Source organism: Rhodnius prolixus, unplaced genomic scaffold, assembly GCF_049639745.1.
Source record: "Rhodnius prolixus isolate KJV_2025 unplaced genomic scaffold, Rpr scaffold_9, whole genome shotgun sequence".
Taxonomy (NCBI): domain Eukaryota; kingdom Metazoa; phylum Arthropoda; class Insecta; order Hemiptera; family Reduviidae; genus Rhodnius; species Rhodnius prolixus.
The window spans coordinates 23,063,736-23,088,433 of NW_027411604.1; the positions used below are offsets into that span (position 1 = coordinate 23,063,736).

The window sequence follows — 24,698 nt, forward strand, 5'->3', positions numbered from 1 at the left end:
AGTTTACAAAGTAATATTTTTACATTTAGGGTTGGTGCGTCTTCTGTCTTGTCTGTTCATGTGATAGGTCTTTGGGTGATATGTGTTGGGTTGTGTGGAAGTCAGTATTGCTAATTGTCAAGTATTTTGTAGTAAGTTTTCGTATTTTGTTTGTGTCTGTTTTGAAATTTAAACTGTTTTCTGTCTTAGATATGTATCTGTAAATATGTTCCACAGCCCTGAAGATGACCTAGTCCCTAAGTCGAAAGCTCAGCAAAATAAATTTAACTCGACTGAAATGGCAATTATTTTTTCATCCTATTGAAACTATGAATCAGTCACCAAAAAGAATGAACAACAAGAGAAGTGGTAAGTTTTTATTGCCTTTTGGATGCCGAAATCTCATTTTAGTGGACAGATTATAAAAATAGATACTAAGCTTTGGATAATTTTTGAATTTTGTAATCAGTACTTCTTCCTTCAATTTACTTATTGATTATTGTTATAACCTAGTTTCTAAACCAATTTTTTATGTAATTGTTAGAACTCCAAAAGTTAGAAAAAGACACAAGAAAATATATAGTAGTAAGTAGTAAGTTAGGTGAGAGACAAATACAAACTATAATGGCAAAAACTAGAAGAGATTCCATTTGCGGTCATCGCCCATCTTCAAGAAAATAAACATGGAAGCAGACGTATAGATCGATAATCTTTTCGAATTACCAATTCAAGCGCAACAGTAATTCAACAATTCAAAGATCTCTTTGCTAGTACCATACCCATTTGTCATAATTTACTATTTCAATACTACTTCTTCCCCAAAACCATCTTTCATTCCTCGCGAATCTGCCTCCATTTCTAAAAACCATAATTTAGGATTCTGTAAATTAGCTTTTAAATTCTATCTTGCAGAATTAATGTTCATATTTCATTCAATCATAATTATTATTCATTTTTAATTATACATTCATAATAAAGACATATTCATGATCTGCAACGAAATTAGTAATTGCCAAATGTAGTTTTTCTGCAACGTTTTATACGATATGGACACCCATAGATTACATGCATGCAGCACTTGATGTTGCCAGCGTGTCCACATTTATCTACAACGCTACGGAAAACTTTGTAACTTCCTGTACCCATAGTCCCTACCCGCATATAAAAAGTATTATGGACTATAACTTAAGTTCTCTTAATTATAGAAAATACAAGCACAAAAGGCTAAAGCATATCTTGCTTTAATTAATCTTATGTAGTAAGGTTTTTTTTTAAATTTTTTACCTAAGCATTAAGTTCGACTTGTACCCAATGTAAATGTTGATATGTTGTGGAGAGGATATAGGCATGCAGCCTGAAACCTCCTTTTAAATATACTTGTATAAAAAATTTTAAATTGTAAATAAACATTTTCAAACTTCAATACGATATTGGACCATAAAACGTTCATCCTGATCACAAATCGTGCATATTTTTCCAGAAATCGAGAACTATGACATCTTTATGATTGTAACGAAAGAATTAAAACTGAAATTCTTTGAAAAGTGAATGGTAAATATAATTTCACTATTATTATATCCACATTTAGGTGATCAACTCGTTAGAAAGTTCAACCTTGGTTTTAATACCTCGTGAGTGCAGTCAGTTTGCCTCTCTATATCTTGGCATTCCTTATTATTATTTAAATAACACAATTTTTTGTATCGTTTTTAGATCATTGTTAATGCTGATAAAGTTCAATTGCTTCAACAGGCTAAAGACAATACTAAAATATTTGTGATATTAATGTACTAATAATTTGGTAATTTTTAACACTTCTTTTTTTGCATAATAATGAGTTTTTTTTGCAAATTTCTTTGCTTTCCCTGCTAGAACATAGCGCCTGCCCTCTGCAAAACTCTTTACTGTACCAAAACAGTTATGCCACTACAATAGATAGATAAAAGGGCCTCTCTCTTGTTATTAACTTCTTTAGTTGTAATATGTTTTTGGGGTCTCCTTTAAAAATTAAAATTACCTGCACCCATTATTCGAAGATTAAAGACTGTGTGGACAATAACTTCACAAAAAAAGCGCTTTTATCCATTATTCAATTATCTTTTTAAAGAATTGTTTAATTATCTTTGAAAAGAAGAAGTAATTGTTATCTGATAAAGGAAAGTTAATGAAGAAGAGGTTTTAAAAAAAGAATCTGGTTTTAAACAAAACCACTATTTTCAAGGTTCTAACTCACAAATATGGTTTTAAGTTCGAAAATTTCAGACATATTTAATCATTACCATCACTATACAGTTTGTAACCTTACATTACACTGATAGATAATGTTACTAATTTCAAATTAGTATATTACTTAAGGGTAAGAAAAATGGCGGAATAGAGGTCCGTGGTTTTGTGACCGTTTTGATAGAGGCTACTGAGGTGTAGGAAATTTTAATTCCATTTCCAAAGATTGTATGTAGTTATTTTTCTTTATTTTGTTATTCAGTGCTTTATTGAAATAAATGGAACCATATGGTAATGAGTGTTTTGAAAATAGTCACCTGGATAAGAAAAAAAGCTCTACTGTGGGCTGTGTCATGGACACGGCCGTGTGTTGTACGTGAATACGTTTACGTAACGGGTTATATTTTTATATAAAATATTTTTATTTATGTATTTAGGATGAAATCAAGGAAACAAATAATTACTGTGTTACAATATAGCTTTATTAATTATAGGTCTATGATACGAAAAGTACGACACAAATGACATACAAGATACATCGAGATTTCTGGTAAACGTTAAATCAATGTAGGTATTACCTATTGAGAAGTTTCAATATTAGACAAATTGAACTCGCTGAGCATGAAGTCGGGCAATGAGCAGTTTTGTGAGACATCTACATTAAAGTCTCCAACTATCATAATTGGTGTAGTAAGATCAGGCTCGTAATCGGGTATAATTTTAGAGATGATTTTGGAATATTTTAACAACGATCGTAACATAAAGAGTTTAATTTCTGCTAACGCTGTGCCCGGATGGATATACACATACCCGAGTACGAATTTGAAGATGCCATTGGCCTTTTTTCGTTTACTAGACAGACATCACCAGCTTTTGCGTCTTTCATTTCCAAATAAATTTCTGAAATGTCAATGTTAACTCTATTACAATCAGTGAAGCTATTGATGTTGCGATATATGGCGACTCCACCGGCTTTGCGACTTTTACCATTCGATTGTTCTTGAGAAGCCCTTTCCAACCGTATACGATCTCTGTATTTGGTTTCGACGCGTAAAGGCCGACATTATATAGTTTTGATAATATTTTCTTATTCTAACACCTTTATTATATTCACTGTCACTATTTTACACTAATGTTTTATATACAATCGATAGATTGTGACGACAGCTGACGATTAAAACTTAAACGAACATCGTAGCTTTTCCGAGTCAAAAGTTATACTAATTGCAAATCTCGATACACAGCAAAATGATCTCAAAATGGCGGCGCTTCCCCCTCCATCGCGCGCGATGTGTCACAGTCCTCGCTTATCGTAATGAATTCTTTGATCTTTTAGCTATCCAGTGGTCTAATTTAATTTTGGATGTAGACGATAGATTCGAAACTATAATGCCAAACTGTATCCCCCGATTTTGTTATCATTAGATTTTTTTGGATTGCCACCATATGATTCAAATTTAAAGACGTATTCACGTCAAAAAAGAAGACAGTTCAGTTTTGGCGACAGGAGAGACGAGTTGAGTGTGGCCACAGCAGAGACAAGTCGAGTTTTGGGCTAGACAAGAGCGAAGTTGTGGTGGAGCAAGCTGAGTACATTGGAGAGAATTGGGTGATCGCTTTACTCCTCAATTCCATCGAGGGACACCACAGGAAATTGCCGAAAGGGGCTTGCGGAGGAGAGGCTGGTCAGCTCGAAGAAAGAATTAGAAGTAATCACTTTTCCATGTATTTATTTGATGTGTATGAACTTTTGGGACATTGTTTATCCAATAACTTATATTATTTTTCTTTGCGTACACCCTTGTAATTATTCAACATAAGTCATAATTTGTATTATACACTTTTGGTTATTTTGTTTTTGTATTTCAGACTTGTAAAGGAGCCAAACGTTATAAGCGATTTCATTACCACGGACACAAAAGGTGGTTGTCAAGGGTTTCCTAAGTTAATTCTTTTTTTTTTTCATTGGTTTTTCTTTACTCCTTATTTATTTTCATTCCCTTTTGATTTTGATTTTTTTGTTTTTGGGTTTCGTCGTATACCCCACCTTCAGGAAAACAAAAACGACGTGGCGCTCACTTTTGGTTTATTTTGTCTTTTTTTTATCTTCACCCACCCCCTTCTCATCTGATCGCTGGCGAGCATACAACTTTATGTTCTCGTCTTAGAGAGCGCGTAACAATAACCTTACGGAAATTCTATCCAAGCTCTTACCTTTGGCTGCTCATAAATAATTCTTTCTACACCAAATTATTAAAGTAAAAATCATAAAATCGATGAATAAGTAATGTACGTATGTCTCGGAGATCACTAACCTGGAAGCCACTTTCGATATGATGAACAAACCAAATGGTAAAAGTGAAAGAAAAAGGAAACGAAAGTAGGAGATCTGCGTATTCCCTTCAAATATTTCTAGAGACAAAGTTGTTTCATTTTGTGTATAGTTAGCAGGAATGTAACATGCTCTTACGCGGTCAATGAGTTGAAATTGGTCTCTGTAGTCGTATTTTCAACAGGGAATGTGAACCAGTAGTAACATTGGAACAGAGAATCATTATAGTCAGTAAGTATAGAGTATAAAGGATTTTAAGGTTACAAAATACGCCTAAATGAGTGAAACTATAGTAAGAGAATCATTATAGTCAGTAAGTATAGAGTATAAAGGATTTTAAGGTTACAAAATACGCCTAAATGAGTGAAACTATAGTAAGAGAATCATTATAGTCAGTAGGTATAGAGTATAAAGGATTTTAAGGTTACAAAATACGCCTAAATGAGTGAAACTATAGTAAGAGAATCATTATAGTCAGTAAGTATAGAGTATAAAGGATTTTAAGGTTACAAAATACGCCTAAATGAGTGAAACTATAGTAAGAGAATCATTATAGTCAGTAGGTATAGAGTATAAAGGATTTTAAGGTTACAAAATACGCCTAAATGAGTGAAACTATAGTAAGAGAATCATTATAGTCAGTAGGTATAGAGTATAAAGGATTTTAAGGTTACAAAATACGCCTAAATGAGTGAAACTATAGTAAGAGAATCATTATAGTCAGTAGGTATAGAGTATAAAGGATTTTAAGGTTACAAAATACGCCTAAATGAGTGAAACTATAGTATTCTGAAAAGTGTATTGTTTGGAGTAATGTACTATGCAGGTTGGGAAACCATACATTTCTTGATTTCAAAGCAGCTAATTATTATTATTTTATTTCTGAAGAATAATACCTTTGCTAATAAACACTGATATGTAATTGTTGTTCATTCTTTTTGGTGACTGATTCATAGTTTCAATAGGATGAAAAAATAAATGCCATTTCAGTCGAGTAAAATTTATTCTGCCGAGCTTTCGACCTAGGGACTAGGTCATCTTCAGGGCTGTGGAACATATTTACAGTTTGTTAACAATTATTCTATTAAAATGATTAAGTATAATAAAACGAAATTTACAAAAATTATTTACCTAGTTTAGAAAGTAATATTTTACATTTCAGGGTTGGCGTGTCTTCTGTCTTTTCTGTACATGGACTGTGTGTGATCGGTCTGTGTGTGATATGTGTTAGGGTGTGTGGAAGTCAGTGTTGCCAATTGTCAAGTATTTTGTAGTAAGTTTGCGTATATGTTGTTTAAATTGTTCGTGTCTGTTTTGAAGTTAAACTGTTTTCTGTCTTAGATATGTATATCATTTCCAGCACTTTCCTTTTTTGTGTGTTGGTTTCTGATTTAAGAATCTTTATGTTTGGAAAATCGAAAGTGTGATGATTTTCTGTGCTGTGTAAGGAAAGTGCTGTGGTGTTCTATTTTAGTTTTGTGTCGTAAGAGTGTTGGTACAGTCTTTTTTTTAAATATTGTGATGTTTCGCCTATATATTTTTTGTGACAGTCTTTTGCATTCAATTTCGTATATAAGGCTTGATTGTTTGTCATTTTGTCCTTATCAAACCTTGTCCATAGATTCACCTTGGGAAATACAAATGTTTAATAATTTTATCGATAATCAAGGCGTTCTTGCACCAATAAAGTCTAATTTGCCCAGCTGGTGACTTATTAATTGTTTTAATCTAAGAAACGTTGAGTTGAAAGTACCTCATTATTGACTTTTAAATTTTTGCTGACATTCTAGATTAGAGAATTTTTCAGGTAGCTGAAAAAAAAAGAAGAAGTATTTTCTGCCTGATCAGCGATTTAAAAATAAACCAGTGCCTATAAAACATGGCTGTTGGGAGGTTGCAAATTGGTAAGAATAAAAATGATGGCCTCGCTTTGAAAATTCATAAAACGTGCTTAATAAAGGTCTGCAAATTGCCCGCTGTTGAAGAGAAAAGAAAAAAAATTAGGCCTTTGCTTCATCTTGAATTTGGTCCCTAAAAAAAAGGGAAAAGAATCGAACTAACTTCGATTCTCTTGGTAATATAACCGCAATACTGATCTACAGAACCGAATTCCCTAGTTTACGGTTAAAATGTTTAAAATAAATATTCTGTCAATTCTCTATTCTTATCTAGTAGCCTTAATTAGTGTCAGTGTTAATTTGATAAGCAATTATCATTATAGAAGTCTTAACGTTCTCATTTCCAGACTGTGATCAATTTGATGTATATAATAAGTTCATCTCCTTTTTTCTGGTTAATTGTCTCCTCCTGAAACTACACAGTTCCAACTTAACTAATGAAGGTCTATAGTTTCTAACTTTGAATCAAACAGAACACAATGGCAAGATGAAGACAGATTTTGTCAAAAAAAAAAAACAAAAAAAACAGATCTCTGTAATATTGAAGATAACAGAGCAACGTTTTGGTATAAATTTATCCTTTACTCTCTGCCAATTCCAGCAATTAACCAATACTGTTATGGTAAGAATACTATTCATGAAAAAACAATTATTAAATCGCTAACTTTTAGTCACTATATTAGCTACATTCTTTCTTTGCCAAAAATTTATCCTCCATGAATTACGATATGCAGAAAAATTTAAATGTAAATTTACACTATAAAAATTATATATTTATTTATACTGTATCCAATACTTTTCGATTGGGCAAGCTGAAACTGTTTTTAATGCAACCAATTGTCGAGCCAAGAGGCCTAGTTCCTAAAATTTGGCACGAGTCATATTGTTTGGTTTTCATTGGTTATTGTTCTCAGTTTGTGCTACCATTAAAGTTCACATTTTAACTGTGTTGTCTATTATATAACCTGGCCATAGACACTCAAGAAATCATGTGTTATTGTTGTAGCAGGTGACTGTTTAGTCAAGGATAACTTCCACCTAACGTTAAACATTTCGTAATCTGCATATAAATGTATAATTTTTTTTTAATCAAATAAAAATAGACACTATTAAATTGAAAGATGTAAAAAATTAGAATTGTTTACTAGTTAAAACTGCGTTGGTTTTGATGAAATCAGTATTGCTTTGTGTAAACTGTATTATCAAAGGACTAACAGGTAGCTTAACAACAAAACACAGCTTTTTAAGTTCATTGTTCAATTTATGTTCAAACTTTGAACGAGTAGGTTCCTGAATAAATCATTAATCCTTTTTCTGTCGACTTCAAACATTAACTTTTCTTCCATGATGAAGAGTTATTAAAAAAAAACGCTGATAACTTATTTTAGGAGTTTCCATGTGTGAATGAAATATTCAAAATGAAACTCCCAAAAAGCTGTAACTCTACAATCCGTTTTGGAAGTTTCAGTGGACAGTCAGGCCAATACGAAGTCCTTTTCCTTCCGAGGGAATAATCGAGGAAAGAATCGAAAAAATGGAGAAAAGCTAGCTAGTTCTCAAGGAGACAAGGTTGGTCTAAAGCAGGGATGGCGAACCTTTTTGAGACGTGGGTCAAATTTTGTTCATTTTTTTTTTTTTTACTACTAGCTCTTGGGTCACTAATGCCCATTTGCACAAGAGTTAAGTTTAAAAATTTTAAACTGAATAATTTCAAAACTAAACATCTTTAAAATTCAGTTGGCTTAACGGGTAAAACGGGACGAAACAAGTGCTGTGGAAGTCTCTTTTTACAAACATAACTGAACAAAACCTTAAAAAAGTGTGTTTTATTTGAAGAAAAATCTAAATATGGTTATTTGCTTTGGGTTGTCGATTTTTTTTAACAAAAAAAATATGAGTAAAATTATACATTTTATTTGATATTTTGTAAACACTTTTGCTTTATTTCAAATACTACAAAAGCATTTGTCGTCATTTGCGTTTTAGTACTGTAATGATCAAACTAAAGGTTATAGATGATAGCATTTAAATTGCTTTTGTGTCAATGCGTGATTGAAAAAAAATACAGATAGAATATAAATTATCACACAATTAGAAAATCTAAATCTACCCGCGTAAACAAACAAATGGTTGCCTAGCAATTGTGGGTCAGTGTCTGACCCGCGGGTCATAGGTTCGCCATCACTGGTCTAAAGCAAGGCAGAGATGAGCAGGAGTAGAAGAATAGGGTGAAGACTTGCACGAATCAATGTTCAATCGTTGCAAACCGTTGCAACGTTTCGCATCAATATGGAAACGAAACATGGATACAAAACATCGAAACAGGTTCACTTGTCAGAACTTTTTTCTTATTTTTCGCCATCAACGCTGGCTTTTGCCATGCGTATTCTTACCGCCAATCCAATTCCATCTTTCTGGAATAGACAATGCGTTTTGTTATGAGCTAATGTCTTGCAGAGTAGGACACTCTACAAAGTGGGCAGTAGAAAACTTCTGTTCAGAGTGCATGAAACGCAATGGTTGTATCACCACACCGATTCAGTCTAGGTCCTCATTGAGGCAGTTAGAATCCTAATGAAAACAACGAATTGTTCTTGAGGTAGATCTTTGGTTCTTGTCTACTGGTTCTCTCTCAAATGCTTATCAAAGCTTTCCTATCGCCTTATTGTTATTGGGCTTCCAATACGAGTTCCAAGAGGGAAGTGCATTCTTCAATATCCTCTTATACATAGTCCTCGGAAGAGGGTACTCTGGAACACTTCCAAATATGATGGCCTCTTTGTTTCCTTCAACTCCACAGTGCACAGTGATACACTGAAGAACTAACTTGTTGTCACTCAAGTAGTTTGCCGATGATTTGCTTACAGCTACATGCATACTTCGAATCAATTCAACTGGACTCATCTTGGAGACGATAAAAATAACTGTTTTAGTCCAAATCACAGTATTAAAACTTTTCTCAAATCTGAAAGTACAGCCATCAACTCTTATCAAAATTAGAGGAAGATTTTCCTCCACTGGACATAGCAATCTAAAATGCTTTAGAAGAGAATACTTTTGTTACAGCCATTTCTTGTGTTCACCTTCCACCGGTCCATCAAGATAACCATGAAACCAGCTTCTCCCAGGTATCGCAAGAGTAGACTGCGTAAAGGTACTTGCATCGTACTGCAGTTTCCCTAAAGACGATCTCTTTTCATATTTTACATTTCCTTATTGTTTTTGTCTTTTTACTCTTTGCCCACATTTGGACTTCGGCCAAAGCTAACCTTACTATGCAAGGTTACGTCAAGAAAGTTTACTTGAGGATGAAATTCATCCTGCAATCAATATATCGTATTCCAAGCAATGCAGCTTGAACTATAGTTTAACAGTGTATTTTCTACGTACAAAAACAGTATGTATATATGCAATACATACACTGTAGTGTACAATTTATGCACAGCATTACGTGCACTTACAACTTTTTTATCTCTGCGTTATATTTTCTAGTTCATTATATTTTCTACCTTAATAAATCAACTTTGAAATAAATGTTAAGTATATAGTCTAGCTATAAAGGTAATAAAAGAAGTAAAATCTGTTTAAAAATCTTTAAATTATATTGTCTGAGTTACGAGTACATTCACCAACTCGACAACTAACTCAGTGACCTGGTAACCTCCTAATTTACCAGAGATCAGCGCAAATTCTGTGCGCTGGTGAATGTTAGAACTTTTACTACTCCCTTCCACTTGAATCCAAAACATTTGTTTTTACTTTCATTCACAATTTCATTAGGTAAATTACCTGAATTTGAGGGAAGGTGGCATTCTTTGTCTGTTCATTTAGAGCTCAATATTAAAAGTGATTGTTATGAAACAAAAATTGAATTTCCTTTTTACCCTTGTAAGAGTTTAGGTGATAGAATTGCGATCGGATTAGATCTTGCAAGTTGATTTTGGAGATGTAACTCCAAAATAAAAGTAGAGCTCCATTTTACAGCCCCACTTTAAGAAACCTCTGTGCTAAACCTCCTACTAGAAGGGCAATTTTATTTTTTATTTTTCAATATTTCGCGATTTCTTTTTGGGAATCGCTAAGTTACAATAAGATATTCGAATTCAGTTACTGTGGTAACACTAGCAACAATAACAAAGCGTTTTTTGGAAATTCAAAAATATTATTAAAAATCACAAATATGCCTACTAAGTCAGTCAAGAAGGTTGTAAACATGACCAGTAGAAGCATGTTGGGCTAACCGGATGTGAAGGTAGCTATGAAACTGACTCAGGTAAGCTCCAACCAAGAAGGAAGCAAGGTAAGTGATGAACAAATTTACACCGATGTGACGAACAAAAGTAGAAATGCGAACCACTGAAATATCGAATACCAAAGTACAGATTTGGGACCGTTTTTACGTTATTGTGGAAAGCACTAATAAGGACAAAAAGGGGAATTTCAAGGGTGCACCCAATGTCAGTTGGGAAATTACTACACGAAAAACACGTAGACATTTCCAAAAACATTGACGGAATTAAAAACCTTGGCATAAACAGGTTGAGAGTAGAGATGAACAATGGTGTGTGTCTGCCAACAGATTATTGACTTTCGTAAGTCTAAAGGAAAAGGGTTTCAAATACACAGATATTTATTGCAGAGAAGGGGTGCAGATACGGATCTGACAGAAGAGGAGATGATAAAGGAAGTTGTGAGGGGTCCATTAGGGGTTGAATACCAGATAATAGAAATCAGACGATTAAAGCGAAAAGTTATGGACAGGGATACGAAAGAGACGAAATTCGTACCCACTCAGTCGCTTTTGTTTTCGGTTAGGGGGCAGCAGTTACCTCAATACATTACGTAAGATGCGAAGTTCACAATTACACTCAAAATGTCATACAATGCAGTGTTTAAGATCTGGTCACTTTAAAGAGCAATGTAAAGGGAATGTAAGATGTGAAAAATGTAGAAATAATCATGAAGCATCTCAATGTAAAGATAACACAGCTAAATGTGTGAATTGCGGCAGTGCTAGGCCATTTGGCAACAATCGTGAATATGTGTCCCCAATATAAGAAAGGGAAAACTTTAAAGCAATTAAAATTTCTATCCAGTAACTCGTTTGCCGCCTTAGCGGAAATACAAGCCCCCACTTTAGATAGTGGGAAAATTAAAGGAATTCCCCTTACTAAATAAACTCGTAGGTAACGATAATAGGCCATTCGCGTCTGCCATCTCTTAAAAAGAGAAAAACCAAAAGAAATAGGTTTGAGTGTCTCCCTAATTTCGATAAAAAATTAATTAACGATCTATTAATTCAACCGAGTACGAGTAGAAGTACACCAGGAGGATTAATTTCTCAAAACCCATACCGCCCCTCAGAGGGACCCAATCTAAAATTTATGTTTCAGCTTCTTGTAGTTTTCATTGTGGTGATATTTCCGAACAAAAACAAAAAGGGAATAAAAATAGGTGAACAACAGTCTACAATAAATTTATTAAGAATACATACTCAAATTCTGATCAGTTAAGAAATATCTAAAGCGAAACTAATACCAGCATTCCACTTTCTCTATGTTGTTGGACTGGTTTAGATTCACTAAACATGACAAGAAGTTCCTGGACAGGCTATGTAACCATCTTGTACAGATCTGTCTGGCTGTTGATCATTGTATGGGGTAATCGTCTATTAAATCTTCCTCTCTCTCATTTATTTTATTTTTTTTAAATGACAAGCCTTGCGTGGCTCCATTAAAGGAAAAAGTGATAATGAGTCTTTACTTTTTTCTGTTATTTATTTTTTTTCCGCCAATGAAAGCAATCATTCAACTGGCGTGAAGAGTTTGATGTTCGTATGATTAACTATCATTTTCGAATAAGATATCTTCGTACATGAGGTGTGTGACGAATAACTATAATTGATCAACTTTAAGCCGCAACAATGTAGGATAGGCTATTAAATCGCTGACAACCAGATAACTGACCAGTCAATCTTTAAACTGATACTAAAAGACTTCAAATTTTTTGACAGCCACTTTTTTCCTTCGAAGATATACAGGGCGAACCAGTAAGTAAGGCCTACTGTGTGTAGTACATCTAAAGTGGAGTTCAATGACGTATTGGCCAACTTCATATTTTCCACTGTTCTTGAGTGGCGTCACTTTAATTTTTTTTTTCTAAAATCATTACTTTTTTCCAATAAAAATGTTATTACTCAGAAAGTTTTAGTCCGAATTCGATTCTGATGACACGGTTAGAAAGACAGATAAATTTACTAAAAATTGATACCATTTTGAAGCATAAATTATTCTCCAATTAGCCTCAATCTTCCTCCGATTGCTGGAAAAATAAAAGTAATCGAAATTTTAAAGAAAACTCATTAGGCCCTTACATGATCATTATCAGACCTAGGTGCTGGCACTTTTTATAAAAGTTTCCTTGTTTAATGGGCTTTCAAACGGTATATCATTTTCCAGGATTCCTTTTATCTTCGTACGAGAAATTACGTTGGTTTTGCAAGAAAACGTGTTCACGAGCACACGTTAGTTATCAAGTTGTTTAATTCATTGAAAACTCTTTTAGATGGACCAGTAGTCAATTTTTAAAGTAGATTGTCTTAAAATAAGATTATATATAATTCTCTGAAGGAGGAAAAAACTGAGAGTACTGTTCCGTCAAAAGAAGCGTAATCAGCGGATAGCGCGAAAATGCTCACCAAAGAACGGAAGAGTAGTCTGCGATCTAATTCAGAAAACAATGAAAATTATAAAGCAATAGAGTATAAACTTCAACATCTGAAGGATAATCCAATAGTTCTTTTGGAATATAAACCTAAGATATCCCCCAAAAATATTCCCAATCCTGATGAAATTTTACAAATAATTATAAGATCGTACTTAGCTAATCGGAACATTCTTGATGTTCTGCTGAAGGAGTGTAGATGTGCCATCTTAAATGGAACATTGTTCAAGACTAACCTAAAATTAGAGTCGTCAAGATACCACGTAGTTAGAGACGATCGTGAGGGATGGATTTGGAGGAATATTCATTCCTTATTCAACTGCAAAAAGTTGTCTTTCGAATCAATAGTGTTGAATATTCCATTAAGGGGCAGAGTACAGATAATAAGGGGCTAAAATTCTATTTAGGGGCGTCCATACTTCAGTTTTTAGCACTTACTGCCGTCCTGGGCATAAAGCCTCAGTGAAGAAATGGAGTATAGTTCTAAAGCTGGGTTCGGGATCTCTTATTTTTGGAGGTGTCTTTGAATAGGAAGTCATTGAATAGGCGGCAGGCCTTAGTGATCTTAGTAAGGCGGATTTGGAAAGGTACAGGACGGTATTGGATTCCAAATTCAGTGCATTGGAGTACACCATCTGTATCTGCGAGAAAGACTTCGAATGCCGGTTTCACCCCGTTCACTACAGGCGGTTTCTAGATCTCATAGAAGTTCCTCCATCTGCTCGCGTTACTGGTGCTGTGTCCCAGTCGTGTAAAAAAATGAGAACCAACTTTTAATTAGAACAGCTCAATAGATCATAGTGCCTTCATTACATGAATCGGCATATTCTTCCAAGAAGTCGATAAGGCGAGATACAGATGGCGGAGTGCCAGATGTTTTACCATTTCCTTGGACCTAGTACATCAGATGATTCTATCTTCCGCATCTACTATGAAATTTTGTGGGTTTTTTATCCTCTCTGTAGTTTGGTCAGACATTTTGGCAGTAGTGCACATTTAGACCCTTCAACATGTACATTTATTCAGATAAAGAATAAGATATTAATAAAGATTTGGTGTTCGGTTTATTGGGGACCAATAAACTGAAAAAAGCGACCCTCAAGTTCAATTTCAGTGTAATGTAAGTCATACGTCTTATTATATGATAAAGAATTATTTAATGAGTGGCTGAAATTCAGAGTTATAAACAAATATTGAAGGCAAATATTGTGGTAGTTCACTTGTTCGTAAAAAATAAACCAAATACTCTCATTAAGTTAGTCCAAATGAAAATATAATTCAACTGAACGAATTATTTCTAGCACTTTCTTATCTAACGTAAAGTCCTAACAATGCGGACACGTTTATCATTATATGTACAGAAAATTTGTACCTCAATCAACTAAACCACCTACGCCAACATTGACTCGCTCCATTTACTGTAAATGCTGAAATAATATTCTACTTCTTGAATAACAATATAAATTATATGGATAACAATAATTGTACAGTAATACATCATTAGGATAGCTTGTGAAAAACCTTGTATACTTTTAAATTTTCTGTTACGCATAACAGAAATTAATCTGTATTAATATTTTTAAAAAATAAAATAAAGCACAGATCTGTCGGCACGCCCATCACAGTTGAAAAACTTAACTGATTGTGACCTGATACACATCTGTGTGACAAGCAAATATAAATCAAAAGCAAACATGTCTACTTAGTTACGTGCTGTTTTACTGAAACACGACTCTTCAAGATTCTGTTAGCTGATAAACATTCTATAGTCTGGGTGAACTGTACTATGAAATTGCCCGCATTTTTATTGCAGTTACACCTGCAGTTTGTTGGGCACGTAAAGTTGAGTGACTCACCCAGCTCTGGTGTATTGCACTGTATGTCTACTTGGAATCAAATAGTGGAAGATAGACAAATTACATATAAAAATTTGTACAAAACTGAACGTCAACGTTATAACACATCCTTGTTTACAATAATTCTCTTTAAAATTGTTTACACGGAACTAAACATTGTTTGGTAGAATGTCAGGTGTGTAATGTAGGTCTATTTGCGCATGGGATGCTAAAATGTTTAGAATTTGACAGAGAGAGAGTGTTCATAATGTGTAAAGTGTTTACAAACAAACTCACTGAGGTGGATTTCCTCTTTTGGTACATTCACCTCAGTAATCATTACATTCCAACGGTTAGCTATTAGTTCTTCCACTATTTGCGCTTTGTTCTCTGCATAAAAAAAAAAGATTTAAAAAATCATGAATTCCCCGTTACCTCAACTGAATAACTTCAAAGCACTAGCAAATCCGTCTAAGTACAAACTCTGTACTCCTAATCATAATAACTGAGACCAAACACCAGACTTTTGCAAGAAGGCATCCAACAAACTAATTAAGATATTCTGAGAGTTAGCTAGATGAATAATGTATGTAGTAGCTTTTTCATTGTCATGTGCACTCCACATTGTACGTTACATGAGAAAAGAATGATTAAAAAAAGTACTTATTGGCTGGTGCATCTTCAAAATGATATTTTAGATTGAATCAAAGATCCTAAACAAAATAAACGACTATACTGACATACTGAATCATTATCAAACGATTCAGTAAAAAGAAATTGAATTAAATCACCAAATGCGAAGATGGCGAGTCATTTTATTGTTCTCATAAGCTTTAAGACTCATTTTACGTTTCAGATGCCTAAATTTAAGTAGAACTGAACAAATTGAGCGATTAAACCACCAAATGCGAAGATGGCAAGTCATTTTATTGTTCTCATAAGCTATGACTCATTTTACGTTTCAGGTGCCTAAATTTAAGTAGAACTAAACAAATTGAGCGATTAAACCACCAAATTTGACGATAGCAAGTCATTTTATTGTTCTCATAAGCTTTAAGACTCATTTTACGTTTCAGATGCCTAAATTTAAGTAGAACTAAACAAATTGAGCGATTAAACCACCAAATTTGACGATAGCAAGTCATTTTATTGTTCTCATAAGCTTTAAGACTCATTTTACGTTTCAGATGCCTAAATTTAAGTAGAACTAAACAAATTGAGCGATTAAACCACCAAATTTGACGATAGCAAGTCATTTTATTGTTCTCATAAGCTTTAAGACTCATTTTACGTTTCAGATGCCTAAATTTAAGTAGAACTAAACAAATTGAGCGATTAAACCACCAAATGCGAAGATGGCAAGTCATTTTATTGTTCTCATAAGCTTTAAGACTCATTTTACGTTTCAGATGCCTAAATTTAAGTAGAACTAAACAAATTGAGCAATTAAATCACCAAATGCGAAGATGGCAAGTCATTTTATTGTTCTCATAAGCTTTAAGACTCATTTTACGTTACAGGTGCCTAAATTTAAGTAGAACTAAACAAATTAGCTCTACTATTAGAGTTGAAAACTAGTTCTTAAAAAAAAGAAGAATAACCTAACATTAGAGTTAACGATAAACTTTCAAAGTAAAAGTGGTCTGTGAAAAGAGAAAGGCCGTATGTTTGCTTTGAAATTAGTGTCAAATTATGTGAAGCAGCAGTTTTTCAAGGTCAACATATCTTTCTTTAATTATAAATATGTTAACATTAATACTAACATCAATTTTATGTGAACGTATGTCATTCATATTTCTTTAGTATACGATTACAATATATTTATTTGAATGCAAATTATTCATATTTATTTGAAATAATGTTTTATTAAGTGATTATGATGAAGTATTGCAATAATAATTAGCAAGACTTCAGTTTCCTGTGACTATGTTGTTGGTCGGCCACCAGATACAGGAAGATGTGGTTTTGGCACGACTTTCATGTTGTATTGTTTGGCTTGTCCTACTTTTCGATATTGTAGAGACTATTAGCAATTAGTTTTCTGTAAATTTACGATAATATATTTATAATAAAGTAAAGTAAACGCCTATTTTTTTAGGAGGGGCTTAACGTCCAACTTATTGGGTGACGTGGACGGAGGCGACTAGCAAACATACTTAACTGTAAATTTCTTTTATTAACCATTATATAAAATCCAAGGCCTGAAGACCGGGAATCGAACCCAGTATCATAATACATATTAACTTCGCAGGTCTTGCCTCTAACCGCTCGGCTATCGTGGCGTCTAACTATGGAGTCTTAGGGCTATAAAGTAGATTTCTTCAGGGTGTCGGACAACAGTAAATGAAGCCCGAAACGTTAAGTAAATAAAGTTAAGTCAAAATCTCTACACTAATCCGATAATTCTACCTCTGATAATGGATGAAAGTCCGAAACAAGTCAGGGATACAAGAAATATGTGGGCTACAACAGATAAAATCAAAGATATTAACCAGCACTGCGAACCTAACTACGTTTTCAATCAAGATCCAGGTTTTAATGATTTAAGGCGCGTCAATATCTAAGGTTATTGGCGCCCGGAGCTTTTTTAGGGCACTGTCGGACTCCGGACAGTGTTCTCTCGTGTAACGAGTGTTCTCTCGTTACAGAAAACACTGTCCATCTCCGGACAGTGAGCTGTAAGAAGCTCCTAGGAAGAGAAAATCTAAGGGTCAGCAGCTGGATTCGAACCCGGGACCTCCGCGTGGGAATCCAATAGGCTAACCGCATAGCTAATCCCTTCCCTTGCCAGTTGCCTTGTTTTTCAAACTAATCTTTTTTTCTTTTCAACGTTCACCGGTGAACTGTGAGGCCCACAACTTCATCAGGAACTAGTAGAGTTAATCTAACTGTATCATGTGTATTTATTTGTGACTACCCTAATACTTCTAATAGAAAGAAACTCCCCCTTTTTTTATATAGGTCACTGGTGTTCCACCAGCTGTTATAGCTTGCTGTCTTTTTCTTGAAACCAAGTACTAATTTAAAGCAAAATTAGCGATCGCAGTGCAATCTAACAGGTTTGCAAGACATTTCCTCAACTTCCAGCAATAACTGGGACTGTGAACCCAAGAAACAATTTCTTTTCCAAGTGTGTGAGATAGGCTGAAGTTGATGGACATCCCATTTAACTGGCCCAGGTCCGAGCCACTAGGCCGAGCCACTTCTTCACGCCAATACAGGAACGAACAGGCCCATTAAACCATTTTTGTTTTATATTACCTCAGGTACTTAGCACAAACTCTCTACAAATTTAGCACTGAATAGAATTAAAAAGCAAATATTTCTAACAAATTTCCAAGTTTACTCTACGAAGAGAAAGTTTTGAACAAAGATGTCTGTCTATTTCTAACAAAACATTTACATTATTTGTACACATTGTTGAATTTGTAAAATCTCTTGTGTATTTTATAATTCATTGATGGGAACTTTTAAGAAAGTTTTATGGTGCACTTTGCAATGCAAGTCAAAAAATTTTTGTTGTTAATTTAGTTTTTTGTTTCTATGAATTCAAAAATAAGACTTTCAATAGTTTGTTTAAATACTTTTCCTATCGAATGTGACAAGTATAAACAGAATTTGTGCCAAATTTTAGCTTTCTAATTCTGCCTAAAACGTGGTTAGAATTAACATATCCATTCTTAATTTATATTCTTCTTTTTAAAATATTATGTTAGATTTAAGAAGGTTTTAATCTGGTTGGGGATTCGCTAAAATAGTGAATTCAAAGAAAAATTGTTCTCCGTGTTTAATAATTAATTTATGTCATTTTAATCGTTTGTTTGTGCTAATTTAGAGGTACATAACATCTATGAACTATATTCCTTAGACTTTGTGTAACAGCGGTTGAGTGCAGCGAACCAAAGTTTTAACTTGGTCTGATACAGACAGTACTCTGTGGTTTTATCTGTGTATGTACACATATTTTAAGAAGTAAGTTTTTCGTAAATACGAACTTGGATTGTGGGGAAGTATAGAGAAGGCCACCCGATGATGTGGAGATGAAGTGGAAAAGGCTGGATAAAATGGTAAGTTCTAACGATGCTATTCCAAAGCAGATACATCATACAGTGCCCGTAAATAAAAGTACAATTACTATGGAGTATAGAAGTACTGATTTCGTATTTGTAAGAGACAGTAGTGGAACATCTTGGAGCAGAGCTAAGCAAACTGTGGGCTCCAAGAATAGGCCTCCGCTCGGGTTAAGGTATTTTTCCTCAAAAATTCAACTCCACGGCGAGTAATTTACCACAGAAAAACGGTCTGACCTGGCTTAGAGGCGGCCAGCGATCTAAGCCACTCCTTTAGCCGCCTCCCAAAGCCCTTACTTTAGTGAAAACCGGCGCAGAGGCAGTTCTCTAGTCAATCGTACCGCCCACAAGCATCGAGTGCACCACTAACAGTGCTGCCAAACAACGCATTTTCAGCAGCCACATCCTGGTGATCGTCTCCGGGCTTGTTGCTGTATCGAATTTTTTTTCCTGATCTGTCCTGAAGGCAGATCTATTTCTCGCTCTTAGGTAGTGAATTAAATTAAGCAATTATAAATTATTATCATTAAAATGTTTACAAATGATATTATTTGGCATTAAAAAGTGAACTAAATTAAATTTTTATATCAGCAAAAGGCAGACGATAAATAACAGAAGAAAGAGCTGGGATATGAATATAATTGAAAGAGAAAGAAGACTAAATAGATGGATCAAGTAGGCAGGTGCAATGTAGACAGTCAGCTGGCTCACTAAGAAAGGCCCCTAATTATTAAATGTTGCTTTAAAACATGTTCACAAGTCACAACAAAAAAAATAAAATAAATATTTTAAATTTACTTTATAATTTTTACGTATTGTCTCATAATCTTTGACAATTATCTGTAAAAATTCGAACCAACATCAAGAATATACGGCAGAAAACACGAAAAATTAGGTCGCTGATTTGTGTGGGCTACGTTTGGGAAAAAGCAAGTTTGGGTAAACGGACCAAATCAAGCAATTTACACAAAAACGTTTTTGTCAAAAGAATCCTTTAAATGAATCTAGTGAGTAAAGAATAAAATAACAACAAATATACAAGATACAGCTATTGAATCGAATATCTGATCCAGCTGTAGACATTAGAGGCAAAGTTGAATACGCATGGAGTAGTGTTTGTAGATACTGTATCATCTTATATATACGTACTAAAACAGCCCTCAGAAATGATAAAATGAAATTCCAACGAAGGTAGGTACACTTGGTAATAATATAAATGCTAAAAAAGAAAACATCAGAATTGGACTTACCGATTCTGCTCCACATTGGACTAGAAGTTCCGAAGAAGAATATTAACAGTCGCCATAAAATGTTTAAATAATTATAATTCAAATTATTTTAATCAAAATACTGGTGTTATTTTGTTCTTGCAAAAAATCCGTATTTAAATAATACAAATTTGTTTTTACCTGTGTGATTATACATATATTAGTGATGCGTGCCCATGTTTCCAAATTAAAATATAAAAAATTCTAAACAAAAGAAGCACTAAATATTGATTTAAAAAGCTATCTAAATTTTCGAATGACAAATGTTAATTTAATCTGTAAAAGCAGCTGTAGAAATAATATTGTATTATGTTAAAAACTAAAATTCTCAGCTACAAATATTGAATTAAACAATAGCCACCATATTGTACAAAAACGTTTTGTCAGAATATCGCAGTTTACAGAACGTGTATGAAGAGAAATCAATGCTAAACACGGATTATGATTTTCAGATCAAATCCTTGTGAGGCTTTGGAATTTGTTCTTTGAGGATGATTGACTATTCGGGCGCATATCGTGTTTTCACGGACAGTTCGAAAAGTAATAATCAATGAGTTCTGCGTTATGCAATTTGCTTTTGCATTTATGCCATATCAACTACTAGATATTAGATAACAGCTCATCTAGTAGAATTAGTTAATTATTATTATTGTTTACCTAAACAACATAGCGCTTAGATGGGTGAACCAATTTTCATGAAAGAGATGTCATTCGATTTGGAATTTCAAGTAGATGTGCTTTTTGGGGGGCATCTCGGAGCTGTCCATTCAATGAGAGAGGAGTTAGCCCCATGGCACCCTCTAAAATTATTATTACTAATAACTCTGTAGATCTTAGCCCGATTTAGATCAAATTTGGCCGGTTGAAGTGGTTAAACATTGTATATGTATATATGATACACAAACGAGCAAGTAGCCAACGTTTAAGGTTAGAACCTTAGTCTAAGTTTAAGCCTAAACTAGATTTTACGTTTTAGGAAGAACTATTTTAAAACATGAGAAGTAAAAACCATTAGAAAAAGAGTAAGTTGTTCTCTAAGTTCACTGTAATACAGCTGTTTCTGTATTAGATAGTTTATTTTAAGGCCTAACTAGAGTATATTGCATATTAATATGGATCTACAGAACATTGGGCCACTGATTACCGGACATGCATAAGTGAATCACCACTTAATTTAAGATAAAGGTAATTCTACTGGCACTGTGTTGACATGAGGAATCGTAGCGTGTACTGAGTCGGTGGAGCATTACCTTGGGGGATTGCCCACGCTTCTTTCTATGCAGTCTAAGGATCTTGGAGAGGAGGTAATTCAGAGAAATAAGTTTGTAGACCTGGTTTGCTTAACTGTAACACACAGTTTGAATGGATTTTATTCAAATTTTATAATAATAATATCATTTAAGTAATTTTACTGCATTAAATTTTTATTAATATTGTTTAGTATTTATTATATTTATTAGAAGATTTGTTCAGTAAAGTGTAGCCCCCTTTCAACTAAGTTCTGATTGTAATAAAATGTATTAAACTGTTAATCATTAAACCTCTAGTCGTTAAAAATAATGGTCCTTTGTAAATAAACGTACAAAATGGCGAGGAAGATTACGTGAACATGAAACATGACCCATTAGTTTCTTTTACACATTTCCCAAGAAAATAACATTATTTCCAATTTTCCGTTTATCCACACATTATTAGTACAGAAAACAAGACATTAAACTAGAGAAAACTTTAATTTTATAACTTTTTATTGCATAATTTGATTCTTCATCAAATACATACGGGGAGAAAATTAGTACAAAAAATTAAACTTTTATTTTTCATAGAAATAATTGCCAATAAAGAATTGGCCAATCATACTGAAGAATGGAGGTGTGAAAAGTAGGTTAGTTAATGAGCCAATCAAAAACAAGTACTGCTTATTAAACCACGCCTACTTCCCTATGTATGTCTCACCACGCCCTCTTTTTGCCCGTAATTAAATGGAAAATCAGTATTTTTAAATTCTCTACTTTCTAGTACTTTTTTTTTAAAAAAAAGAATTAGCCAATTTAATTTATATTACGAATTTTTTGCTACAGAAGAATAGAAAGTCAAATTACACACAGTTAATAACAAAGAAATAATTACTTATAATGATAATTCATTTCTAAATGATAATTTAATATAGTCCCTTTAATTAAGAACTTGTAAAGGAGTTTTGTAATCAAATAAAGTACTTTAACAAAAATTGCCTATCCTAAAAATATGCATATCTTCAACTTTTTGACGACTATACCATTTGGCTGAGGGCAGAATGTTTCTACTTTTCGGAATCCCTTTCAGGGTTTGAACGCAATTAAAGAGCTGATGATGTAGCAAGAAAAGAGGCTATTTTCGTAGACGCTTGGCAATCTCCGAGATATGAAGCTACTTCTTGATATGGTGGAATAAAAGAAAGTAAACAATATATTGCATAATATCGCAAAGGAATGAGCATACAGAATCGCGTTTAATTTTCAATTGTTGAAGGTCACCTTTGGAAATCATTGAATTTATATGGCATTGTTCAAACAGAAAATAAGAGAAGTGAAGGTAATATTGATTGTTATAAGAGCTTATAAATGATACAAAATTAGAGTGATTGTATCAGATAAATATGCTATTTCAATTACCTAGTTGCATTTTTTTTGAATAGATTTAATATATTAATTTAAATCGTCAAATTATTTGTAAGTAGCTGGCACTGAATTGTTTATTGCTTCTAATTAAAAATAAGAAACTCTATAAAGAGTAAAAAAGAATTTAAAAACAAACATAATTTATGCGGAACGTACGGAAAACAGCAAAGTGCATTGCTAAGTGACTTGTGCCTAGCTGAGCACGTGTTTCAAACTTAGATGAAAGGTCGACTGCATTCTTTTTGCTCATTATTTTCTTTTACTTTAGATTCTAAAGATATTGAAAAAGAAATATATATATCTAGAATTGTTTAATTTATTTTATCTTCTTTGCAGATTTTTTTAAATATTTTTTTTGCTTTCTTTTAAAGAAGGTAAGAGCGACGTATCAAATTTTCTATCGACTTTTCAACGGAAAAAATTACTTCTAAGGAACAATTTCTTTAGGGTCTACACTTAGATAGAGGGTAAAACATCTTTTTTATTTTTTAAATCCTACAATTATTCTTCATTATGATTTATCCCTGACAAAAGACTTTTTTTTTCAGATCGTGGCAACGAATATACGAGTAAGAAACCTGAATAGTCCACTTTATTCATGAGCATTAAGATTTTGGGTATTAAATAATGCTTTTTAAATTGAACTCAATTGTCACCATATTTAGCTGCGTTTCTCTGACATATTTAAGCCGATTTACATAGAAATAAAATAAATCTAGTTTTTTTTAACTGTTTCAACGGTAAATTTAAATCTTGTACTGATCTTTTAATAGTAATATATAGTTGTATTTAAGAAAAGTCCTGTGGTTTAGGCTCAATATTCAGAGAATTAAGTGTACCGCAATGGTCAAAAGAGTTCTTAAGATAAATAACTTTTCTACGAAAGCGTTGCAGTCAATAGATTCTATCATTGCATCCAATTGCAGTGATATTTCGTACACTGGTTAGATTTCACGTATATTATGCAATGAGTGTCATGTACACAAAATGCAGGGAAAACTCGATTTCTTTTCAGAAGTGACAACGAGGCCACCTTGTATTTCTTCATATTTCCAGGCGAATATATTCTCTGTCGAAATTTTCTCCATTTTCTTTTTATTTATTTATTTTTTTTTTTCGATCACCCACCCTTCACACAATTAAATCGTGACTCCCCATGTTTACCTTGAATACTCCAAAGAATATACTTTTATTGTTACTAAATTTATGCCGAAATGTTTTGGTCATTGTTGGACGTCACATATATATCTGGCCACGGAATATGAAATGGCCATGAGACAGACCTCTTGGGAAATTATTAGGAATCAATTTTCCTATATCTCTTTTCATAAAATTTTCATCGTTTGAGTCAGTGGAATGCTATCAGGCTTTGCAGATTACTTAGTGCTGAATATTTCGTTTATAAAGGGGAAAAGTATCCTATCGTATGCCGCAGAAACATGGGTGCTGAACAGAAGACAGTGCGAGAGACTCCTGGCTATAGGAAATTGGATTTTTGGAGGAGATCTGCTGGTTGTTCGAGGTGGGACAAAGTTAGAAATGAGGATATCAGGAAAAGGATGGGACTGGAGAGGAACGTCTTGGGAATTAGAAAGAGACTAAGGTACTCACGTTGTTTGCACTTGTAAGGAGGATAGGTTCAGAAAGATTGTCTCCTAAGGTGGTGATTGACAGCTTTGGTGAATGGCCGAAGGAGGAGTGGAAGAACCAGAA

The 24,698-nt window shown here is 33.6% G+C and overlaps 1 protein-coding gene across 1 annotated transcript in view; it reads right to left on the reverse strand.

Annotated features, from left to right (window-relative positions):
• Positions 1-24,212, reverse strand: part of LOC141454456 (uncharacterized) — an 84,301-nt gene extending 60,089 nt beyond the window's left edge. Inside the window, exons 1-3 of the mRNA XM_074128693.1 lie at positions 24,150-24,212; positions 20,470-20,532; positions 20,311-20,330 (exon numbers count right to left, since the gene is read on the reverse strand). Coding sequence (XP_073984794.1) covers positions 20,311-20,330; positions 20,470-20,532; positions 24,150-24,212 — 146 coding nt within the window. The remainder of the gene's footprint in view (positions 1-20,310; positions 20,331-20,469; positions 20,533-24,149) is intronic.
• Positions 24,213-24,698: the final 486 nt, after the last annotated feature.